This window comes from Mauremys mutica, chromosome 14 (genome assembly GCF_020497125.1).
Source record: "Mauremys mutica isolate MM-2020 ecotype Southern chromosome 14, ASM2049712v1, whole genome shotgun sequence".
NCBI classification, from domain to species: Eukaryota; Metazoa; Chordata; order Testudines; family Geoemydidae; genus Mauremys; species Mauremys mutica.
In genome coordinates this window covers 34,009,820-34,021,420 of record NC_059085.1, presented here as the reverse complement: position 1 = coordinate 34,021,420, position 11,601 = coordinate 34,009,820, and the positions used below count along the sequence as shown (strand labels likewise).

General features: G+C 39.7%; 1 protein-coding gene and 1 long non-coding RNA gene across 2 annotated transcripts in view; one reads left to right on the top strand and one right to left on the bottom strand.

Moving 5' to 3' along the window:
- The window catches only part of LOC123349261, a 38,020-nt gene that overhangs the window by 6,432 nt on the left and 19,987 nt on the right, over positions 1-11,601 (top strand). The gene's annotated exons all lie outside the window — the stretch shown is intronic.
- VAT1L (vesicle amine transport 1 like) overlaps positions 7,022-11,601 on the bottom strand; it is a 78,819-nt gene continuing 74,239 nt past the window's right edge. The window contains exon 9 of the mRNA XM_044987169.1: positions 7,022-10,121. Coding sequence (XP_044843104.1) covers positions 10,023-10,121 — 99 coding nt within the window. The 3' untranslated portion in view covers positions 7,022-10,022. The remainder of the gene's footprint in view (positions 10,122-11,601) is intronic.

Below are 11,601 nucleotides of genomic sequence, written 5' to 3'. Positions count from 1 at the left end.
AGCCTGGAGACATGAAATGGCCAATAGGCCACCCACTGAAATTCCAGGCATAGGGAAGGAAGTCAGCCAAAGAGGAGTGAATGGACAAAGATGGTTAGCAGGCTACCAGATTCCCTGCAAATAACTATGGGAAAGGGTGTGGGTTATGGGTGCATGTTATGGCCATGGGAGAAGGAGATGGTTTAAAGAATAGGTTCCATTTTTTAGTGGTTTTTATTCTTTGGTTGACAGCCAAAACCAGTGGAGAAAGAGATTGATGGCTTTAATTCTCAGTATCCAAAGGAATTCTTCTCCATCCTTGGGGTTTACTTTCTCCAAATACCCACACAGGATTACACCCCTCCTTAGCAGAGGTGGGTGAATGCTTCAAACACTTATACATCAAATAATTCATCCAACAAACAATGGCAAGGTTTATGAAATAATTCAACAAATGACAGGCAACCAGCTCCACTCTTCAGGTGTTGCTCTGCCTTGATGCACATAGTTAATGTAATATTTTCTCCTACATCACACCTTCTCACCTCTTCATCATCTGTGTTTTTCTCTTAAGACCTTCCAGGTTCTGAACAACTTCTGGCAGTGAGGCACTGAGCACAGTGTTGTTCCACTTAGGGTGACCGGATGTCCCGATTTTATAGGGACAGTCCCGATTTTTGGGTCTTTTTCTTATATAGGCTCCTATTACCCCCACCCTGTCCCAATTTTTCACATTTGCTGTCTGGTCACCCTAGTTCCACTTGGCATGCAGATTACCACATGATTTGTAATAGAAGTAATTGATAGAGATACTGCAGGTATGGCTTAGTTAAGATCAATCAGATGGGATCAATCAACATGACAGCTCACACTAAGAAGATAAAGTCACATTCACACAAACTCTAACCTGTTCCCTCAAAGGAAAACATTTGCTGAAGAATGTCAGCCTGGATATTAAAAATGACTTGGAACAAAGATGTCTTGTTTGAAAAATGGGGATGCAGATGTCAATTATAGCTGGATGATTGTTTCAGCTCTTGTCTTTGTGAAAAGGGTGTTAACACCAGGGATAAGGCTGGCTCATGCTGCGGGATTTACAGGCTGCCAGTGTGAGAAATATCCCCATTGATTGCCTAGGAGCTGGAAGTGTTTTGTACACTGTATGTGTTGGCAGTTATGGCAATAACCAGGAGAATCTATTATTGAGATGACCACCAGAAATAATCGCTAAACTCAAAGAGAATGAGGACTTTAGGGGGAAATATTAAACCCCCATCCCATCCGTTTTATGTACTGCAAGATGAATTTGTATTTCCTTTGGCTTGATGTGATAGATACTCCTGCAATTCTGTTGTAGTGTAGCAATTCCTGTGTGTTAGAGAATAAGATAATTGAGTACAGATGGCCCAGCAGGAAAAGCCTCAAAGAGGCAGAGCTTTGCTGGTAATCACAAAGAGTTTACAAAGGGCTAAGGCTGCTTGCTTTTGGCCTACTCTTGGCCCCACGATCAGCAATGGACTGATGATTATTTGCTTATTAAGACTGGAAATCATAGAGCAGAAATTTGATGTGCTTGCCTTCAAGTTGACATGTGTGCTTTTGGATTATGGGACTTATCCAAAGCCTACTGAAGTCAACAGAAATTCTTTCAATGACTTTAATGTGTTTTGGATCAAGCCCTGTGTGACTGAAATTAATCAAAGATAGCCCTACTGCTTTGATTATACATCAAAGTGAACAGTATTGAACCATTTTCTCCCTCCATGCACTAAAGAAGAGAACTTTAAGGCCTATTTCCAAATGACAAGGCCTCCCAGTATGAATTTGACAAGACCACTAGACTTATTTTCTGACAAGAATTTTGGTGGGTTCTTCACAGAACAAGACCACTTATTCAAGACCACTTTTGATCCCCTTGGACTTTCCTTAGAGAGAGTTAAAGAAAATCCCTCCAAGGTACAGCTGACTGGACGAGTGCACTAAAAGACAGTGAAAATAGAGTGTTACTCACCTTTGAATAAACTCCATATTCATGAGTAGACATTGGAGGCTTTTATTGATCTATACTGTATGAGAACGGAAAATTGACAGTGTGGAATGCTGAGGCTACTCTTCAGAATTATTTTTCATGTTCTTTGGAATAAGATGTGTGATATTTCCCCTTGTAGATTACTCTGCGTTCCTCATAGACTATTTCCTGATGATTATTTGCTATGTGCAGTTTCATTTTATCTTTTGTTGTTGGGTACAAATTCAGGACTAAAAACAAGCTACATGTGTTAGTTGCTACACCCTACAGTTCAATATACGAATGTGTAAGGTCTACATTCCTGTACATAAACTTACTCTATATAATCAACACAGTTCAGAACACCAAACAGATTGTTCAGTCATTAAAATATCTTCTACCCCATCCACACACCATACTATGATAAAACTTATAGAATTCTGACATTATGAGCCTGTGATTATTTTCCTTTCCAAATCATTATTATACATATTAAACAATATATAAAATCAACAGTATATACTCCTCACAGGACAAAAAAAGGGAACAAAATTGAGGGTGAACATAGTCAGAGTTGAGTTATATTATTTACAAAAAAAAAGAATCTGCAAATATCCATTCAATTTTTTAAATGAATTCAATTAGTATATCTTCATGTTCCTTTGATGTTTAATTTCTAGGAAAAGTCCAGAAAATGAGTTTAGTGGCAGGACTATTAGGTGGGAGAAGCATTATGAAAAATACATTTAGAATTAATAAACATGAGTATTCACGTTTTTAAGAGATCCACTCTTTCCACTCAGATATCATGTGACCTACATGGCCAGTCAAAACTAAGCAAGGCAGCTCAAAGTTTGACTATCATATATTCACAGCGAACTGCTGACACCCAATCTACAGACCAAGGCTATTCAGCCAAAATTATTTGGCAAATAATTTAGAATAATGAATGATTATTTTAAATTCAGAAAGTCAAAATCAAGGAGAAGTGAAATTCACTAAATAAATAATTTACCGCCATGGATTAATTCAGTGCCGAGTCTCATAATTGCTGCCCTCATGCCTTCACAGTATGCATAGTTTGCTCCCTTTGAAGTAGATATGAGTTTTGCCTATGGCAGGTCCGAAGGATTGGCTCTTCTATATGTGCAGATATCTGTAATCTCCTCAGAGATGCCTCCAAACTGCAGTAATTAAAGCTTCAGAGAAAGAAGGTGGGGTTGTGTGTAACGGGTGTGGGGATGGAGTCTGATGATCTACTCCGCCTGAGTAAGAGAGGAAACCTAATTCCTTCTTTCTGTTTCCCCATGTCCTTCAAATGTTAGCTGTCTCTGAAATAAGGCACTATGCATCTAAGCCTTTTCATACTCTGCTTAAGTGATCTGTAAATAAGTGTCCTTCATCGCCACATATAATTGCTGCATCACTTTTATTTTCTTTTCTAAGGCTGCCTTCAGCCCCTGCTCACATTTAATTATTCCTGCTTTATACCAGGTCCTTTGTTCCCCATCCAATTCCATTATGGGTTACTCACAAGTCCCATCAGTAGAACTCTTTTCTCAGAAGAGTTAGCAAAACTTTTCCACTTTGATGCTCTGTAGGCTTAAGTCCATTGTTTGATCAGAGACTGTGCATTTTGGATCTTTTGAATATCTTCACACCTAAGTAGTGAGAGTCGATATTTTATAAATTGTAACTTGCAATGTGAAGACTAGCAGCTCTGCTTACCTTCAGTAGTCACTGCACAAGACACTAAAGCATGTACTATGGGAAACAAGCCTATATTGCCATGGAAATGGACTGGATGGTCTAACAGGTCTTTTTCATCTTGAACTTCAATGAATCATAGAAATGACTGGTGGCTGTGTTGATAGCTGAGCAAGCAACCAATGGAGCTCTTAGGTCTGGAACCTCTGTCCTCTTTTTTTTCAGGCAAAAAAGTCCACTGAAAAACCCAAGTAAGGAATGTAGAAATCCTGTCAATGCTACTGGCAGCCCAACATCAGAGGTGGTATTCATGTGCCAGAGGTATCATGTCACAGTACAGACAGGTTTCAGTATTGTCTGAAATCTAAGCAACCAGGTGAAATGCCGGGTATTCATTAGTTTAAAGAAGCACATTTAAAGGAACTCACTAGATAGAAGGATGCCTCACTTCATACAATCCTTCAGCAAGACATTTGTTCTGAAATGTCAAGTCATTTGGACTAGCCATGGAAACTTGCTTTTGAAAAAAGGTGGGAGTAAGAAGTAATGGCCCAGAAAAAGTCAGCAAGTTAAAATGGGTAGCTTAGAAATGAAGTCAATGGAGAACTGGAAATTCACACGAGAGACTTCTAATGGAGCTACTAAATCAAAAATATCACTTTGATAGGTGTGCTGAGAGGATATGTGTGTATAAAGTTATCATCACTGGTTTATATATAATATTATGAAAGCCATCAGATCAATAGCACTGGTGTGTGTGTATACACAGACACAGACACACCAGTGCTAATGATCTGATGGCTTTCACAATAATTAAAAGCACACCCAATCTTCAGGATGTGAATCAAAGACATATCCATAGAGCTCGTAAGAATGCATTCAGACGATTATATAGTCTGATCAACACACCTGGAGTGGATGAAACTTGGCTGTGAGATGTTTCATGTCCTTAGGGACACCTTGCATAATAATAATATTATTATTTACATATCCCTTTTGGTCAAAGCACTCTACAGATATTGACCAGTCAATACTTACAACACTCCTGTGAGGTGAAGGAGGCATCAACTACAAACATACCCTTGACTTAAACCTGCAAAAGCCAGAAAACTGACAGTTAAAGTTACAACAGTCATTCATTGGCTTCACAGTGATGAGTGTAGTATGCAGTAAGGGCCTTGTGAATGCTTTGAGAGGTGCTCAGCTCCCTCAACTCCCGTGGGATTTAACATAAGCTAAGGGATGCTCAGCACCTTTCAGAGTAAGGACTTAATGGCCAGCTTTTTAAAGGTATTAAGGCATTTAAAGATGCAGTTCAGAGTCTGCTTAGATTTTCAAAAGCACCTTGGTGCCTAACTCCCATTGGGAATATTTATGTAAATACCCTTGAAAATCTAAGCCTAACTGCCTAGATATCTGGTTTAGATGCATCTGAGGGTAGAATATGGCTCAGTGTCAATATCAGTATATGGGAAGGCTCCCTTAGTACTATATTGGCTATTTGTCTAAATCAGAGTCCGATGAGGAAACTGAGGAAGAGAGCTGTTAAGTGACTTGGCCAAGGTCATATAGCAAGTTAGTTGCAGCTCTGCAACTAGAAGTCAGGTCTTCTTACTCCCAATACTGTGCACAAAGCCACATGACCTCCCTTCCAACCAGTCCCTCCTGATTGTTTCAGATCATAACCACATACATGGTTCTTTCATTTAGTCTACAGTCGGGGGTGGGGAGGAGAATCTATCTAAGTTACGCAACTTCAGCTATGTCAATAACGTAGCTGAAGTTGATGTACTTAGATCTACTCACTGCGGTAAGTTGATGGCTGACGCTCTCCCGTTGACTCTGCCTGTGCTTCTTGCCTAGTGGAGTACTGGAGTCGATGGGAGAGCACTCGGCGGTCGATTTATTGTGTCTACACTAGATGGGATAAATTGACCGCCGCTGGAATGATCACTGCCTGCCGATCCAGCAGGTAGTGTAGACAAGCCCTTACACAAGTTGGTTCAACTGACTTAGCTAGAGCTCCAGTGTGTAAATCAGGAAGGAGGGGAAAAAAACCCCAATCTCATTAGCTAAAAATATCTGATTACTGTCTGAAAGGAAAAAATTGCCTCTGATGTTAATGTGCATGTAACAGATTTATGTTACCAATCTGCCTGGGGCTTCAGGTGATCAGGCTGAGGCTGCAGGATCTTTAGGGGAGGATATGAAGGAGCACACCAAGTGACTAAGTTTAAAGCTTTATTAATCAAATAACAGTGGTGAGTGCTGGGTATGCCCCACATCATTCGGAGGAAGGAAGAAAGCATTAGTGCCCGAGCCCTAACCCACTTTGATACTCACATACGCACAACCCAAGGATGGCCAAGCTTGGGTGAAACGTAAGAAGAGGGGGAAGGGTAGACGAGAGTTCTGTCCTGTGCACAGGCCGTCCAGGTTCCGCTGTTGATCTCTGACTTGCTTCAGCTCTCGGGAGGGTTTTAAGTCCTGGGTTCTTCCAGGGGCATTTTCGTCTAGGGACCTTCGCGCCCCCGCCCCCACCCCCACCCCCGTGCTCTCAGTACCAGTCCAAACCAGTCTTCTGCAGCTCTCTCAGTTTCCCCAAAACACACCATCTTCAGGGTCACAAGGCTGTTGTTTTCAACTCACTAGCCTTCACAATCTGTCTAGTTTTGCAACCTTGTTAGGTCTGTCTGGCTCAGTTCTCCTTTCTCACAAGGTTCTGGCTGTTTGGCAGCAGGGAGCTTGTTTGTGTGCATTGGCCTTGGGCTGCAGTTTCATTCCTTATCTTTGAACCTAGCTGGATCGTTAAGTTAACCCGTTCCTTTCTCCCTTCCTCCCCCTCGGCCTTTTGCAACCTGCAAAGGAACCTTTCACTCAACTCTTCCCAAGATCCTTTCCCATGCATATATAAGCGTTAGCAATATACAACCCTGGTGCTTACCCAGGGAACCCCATGGTGGGAGCAATCTTTACTGTGACATGCATGCCATATTTATCTCAATGCAATCTGAGAGAGAACATTCTGAAAGTTGGTGTTTACATGCTGTGAAAGCCACTGATTCCTCCCCCAGCACTTCAGGAAAATGCTGCTGTGATAGTCTGACCTTTCTCACAGACTGTTAAAAATACCAATTCTTTGTAATATCATAGAACATTTTATGTCTGAGTTGTTACTGTTCCGAAAGGCAGTGTTTTCAGCTGGTTTTAATGACCCTGGTCCAGTGTATTTTGCAAAAAAATGTTCATTTTCTAAACCTATCTTAACCTCCTCCCAAACAGGAGCAGTATACTAGAATGAGTGACACCAGTCTAGGGTAATGCTATACGTAATATTTTATTTATATTTTTATGTAAACATAATTTGCTTTGTAGGCACAATATAACAAAAGCTCTAAAGCAACAAGACAATTAAACAACGTTTCAGTTCACTTCAATCAGACTTAAGTTAAAGAGAAGGTTTCACAGTTCCTTAAGGCAAAATTGAGAAATAATTTATTTCAAACCAATCAATTATCTAGAGAGGAGTTGTTTAACTGACAGAGTTAGCAAGTGGTAAATGCAAATATTTGTTTAGACTGTGAGAGGGTTTTGTTCAGTAATAACAGCCTACCTACTACCATTTTCTTCTGAATGGCCTGTAACATGCCAGACAAAAGAGATGCCACCTTTTGTGAAGTTTCAGTAAACTCTTAGGGCTAGTGGGTCAAATTCTGCTCTCACAGCCCAGTCCTGCTTCCACTGAAGCTAATTGCAAAACTTGCATTTAATTTCAATGGAAGCAGGACAGGATCTTCATTTAGTCCAGATTTACACCAGTGTAATGAAGAGTAGAAGTTAGCCTAGGTTAGGAGAGGGTAGATCTGGAGGAAATTCATTGTATCCTGTGGAATTTCTCCAGCCCTTTCAGGGGACATTTTGGAGCTCAGGAACTGGCCCTAAATTGGCATGAGTTGCATCAGAAGTATTTTTGCCTCACTAAAATAACCAGAAACAATGAGAAAAAGGGTTTCTTTTTATCATTGTCCTCTACCATTGCTACAGATACTCTAGGAATGTTAATCTTTATTTGACTCAAAAGGAAATGTAAGTGCCGTCCCACCAAGACTGTGGTATTAACAGAAGACCTGGTTTGTTACTCTGCTTGCCCTAGTTATCTAAGGCCTTGGGAATGCCACTTTGCTGCCAGCTCAGGGTTACTAGCAATATTGCTCAGTTTGGTGTCAAATGAAAAGTCATGAATTATGTTTTAAGTGTGTTGCAGGACAAAATTGCTACAGTAACTTTTAAACAAAGATAACCAACCATTTTTCTTACTGTCGTCATCTTATGTGACAAAAACTAAATGGTGATTCCTTTAAAGGCTCAATTTAGCAGTCCCAAAGCATGTAAAACTCTCACTGAATTCATTTGGGCTGCATTCTGATGGCAAACTTGGGCCTAATGTGGCACTAATACCTTAGATAAATACCAGCATTACAAGATGATACCATTATGCTGAAGTTCTGCTATAAAAAACTGAAATTCTGTTTTGTATTTCAACAACAGCTTTTTCTGTGGCATTTTTCTCTATAAACTGACTATTTGGCTTTGTTTCATTATTTGTAATTTTTTTTCAATCCACGGTAAACCCATTTAAAATGAACATTCTGCACAATTAATTAGTATTAGAGCAGCAACTGCATGAGCACAGAGTAAAGAGATGGACATTGCTACTCAGGGAGCATGGATTAAACAGGAAAAGAGGAAGGGGGGTTAAAAAAAAAAAGAGAATCTTCTAAAACCACACACACAAGTCATCCAGACCTATCTTTCCCATCACATTGAGAAAAGCCTGAGAAACCCATTTTTCACTTTGATCACTACATAATGCTGATAAGGTTTAGGAGCTAACTTGGCATTTGGGAGAAGTGTTTTCTTTTGTGAAAAAGATATTAAATCCAAAAGGGAATTGTCAGAATATGAAATCTTGGACATGCCTTTACTGCTTCTATTGTGAGTGGCTGCAGTCATTTAAAAAAAAAAAAGGACCATGGAAGAACGGAGTAGCTACTACTTGGGTAAATGGAATATAGGAACAAGCATATTTATTTCAGTGTCATGTTTTGTTTTTGTTTCCATTACTGGGAGGTAGATATGCTACATGTTCTTAAGGGCTCGATCCTGCAAACATTTCCACACGTGACTAACTTTACACAAGGGAACAGATCTGCAACGGGATTACTGACCTGTGTAAAGTTATTCATGTGCATAAGTGCTGATGGAATTGAGGCCTAAGAGTTGTGATCAAATTGATTAATCTTTGTAGGAGTTTGGCACCATTACTCAGCTTATTAGTCCATTAGTGATTTCAGAAGTGTAAACTCAGCCAGCAAAATAACATCTATTCCATGTGCTGAACAATGATCTCTACTGTCAGCCAGCTTTTAAATATCACTAAGAGTATGCTTGCTTCGGCTTTTGGACACAGCCAGCTCAAATTAAACCTCGGGAAAAGGTGCTGTTGAATCAACAGTAAATTTGGTAAGTTTCATATGGTTAAGAAGCACTGGACAGAAAAAGTGGCCCATTGACTTTTCCTTGCAAGTAATATAAGGGAACGGTATTAGGGGGATCAACAGTAAGCATGACACTTGGCACCAGGCATCAATTTCCATTTAATTTGTAGTGCTGATGACTAATGCGGTTATACAACACTAATCAAAGCCGCTTAGTAATGACTTCCGGCACATTTTCTTTCAGACTCTACCATATATTATCTAGGTTTACAAATGAGGTATTTTTTAAAACTTAAGACAGAACTGTTTATGAGATGAAGTAGCACGATTCAGGGAAACAGAATTTGTCTTCTTTGCAGCCTCTTATTTGTGTCTCATAAAGAAATGCTATGTTTTGACCTTCTTTACTGAAAGTCCACAAACTGAAAGCCCTCCCTCTGATTACTGGAGAATACCAGACGATGGGCAGGGAATTAAAAAAAAAACAAATCTCCGAACTGAAAAAACATTACACAAATTCACATGAAGAAAGATGCCCATCTAAAATTACGCAGTACGTTAATAAGGCTTTTAGATAGGAAAAGAAAATCAATAGGACTCCTACAGACTGGCCGTCACACTATGGAATGTCATAATACTGCACTGGATGGGAATGGCACTTGAGTTCAAAACAACAATGAGCAACAATTTATAGCTCAGCTGGCTGCAGACAAATACAACACACACTGTACTACAGCATTTGTTCACTGATGCACAGAATAGAGTTCCCAGCCTTGTTCCCTTCTCCTCAATCAATCTTTCTGTTTTCCCCCATCCCCTGTTCCTAACGGTTACTGGATGAATGGCATGCGCTCTTTATTCTCATTGTCCCCTTCATGGTCCTCCTCCTCTTCTCCTGCTTCGCTTGTCTCTGTGCTGTCATTGGCCATCTGTGAACAAAATGAAGGAAATCACAATGTTTACGGTGGGTTTTCAGCTATTTTCATTTTAGCTTGACTCACCTGATAAAGTGACATAAAAAAAAAAAGAAAACTTTGTTAAAAACGGAAAACGCACATTCTATCTGTGGAAAAGATTTGTCTGTTGTACATCAATTTCAGTGTAAGATCATAAACCATTCTCCAAAGGATTACACAGTTGAGTTATTTATTAGGAGCTGCTGTGTACAACATTTGTGCAATTGGGTTTGATGTGTGTATTGGTAGCAAAATGACGTCAAGGCTCCCATAGATGAAAGAAAAATGAGTGGGAGGGTCACAAAGCGCATCCATCATGTGTTTTATGAATCCTTCAGAATCAGTTGTCTCACAAAAGCAAATAGCAAGATACTTTGGTGAGTGTTAATAGATGGCATCCGGTCCTACAAATATTCAAGGAGGCACAGTGTCTTAGGAACCCACAGAATGGTTATTTGTTTTGCATAAAAACAAATATAGGACCGATTTTTATAGACTACCAGGCATGTGAATGTGCCTATACTTGCTGCCATAGGATAACTAGGTACTGAATCAACATCATTACAGTGAAAATACAATGTAATTTAATGGTGGGACAGATGCTAGATTTCTATTGTGTAGTGCGGGAACTTCTCCAGGTTGTAGATAACCACACAAAATATTAATCCATAGTGGTATTTAAAGAGCACAGCATCTTTTTTTACCAGATGAGAATGGTTATTATATGCTGTGTAAATAGCAAAGATGCAACATTGCATCTTTCCAATTTGACTGAGGTCAAGCAGGCATAAACACAATTGTAGTCATTTTACATGTTCCATGAGACATCTTTGTTGCATTCATCTGCATAGACAGAATTTTCTTGCTAACTAAGACTATCCTACTTAGTACATGGTGAAATCCTCATTTGACTTTATAGGTATTTTCTAAACCTGTATGAAATAAGGAATTAAAAACCAAACATTAATACCATCAAGCTTTGATTTATTTTTCTGCCTGTAGATCACAATAATCCACAATGGAGAGTTCATTAGTGGGCTCAGACTCAGAGGGGTGTATTGCATGTCATGTCAGCCTCAGAGGGGTGTACTGCATGAGGGCACCAATAAGTTAATTATGCATGCCCTGGAATGGCTTATTGCAGTAAGAACCTGACTCCTTAATTTCACAACAAACAACTTACTTGGAAACATATTTGGGAAAAGAAGGCAGTTTTACTATGTATTCTTCCATTCTTTGAAAACCAGAAGAATAAGAGGTAACCCTGGGGAAAATGGCTACAATCACTTTTCCCCTACTGCTCTGAATATATTTGTGGATTACTGTTTCTAACGTCTCTCTCTCTTTTTGGAGTTCCTTGGCCCATTTGGATCCCTTCATCCCACTCCTGATGCCAAAGTCCAGTGCAGCTAAATACTTACCTTCAGAGTAGCAGATGAGTTTGCAACAGTAT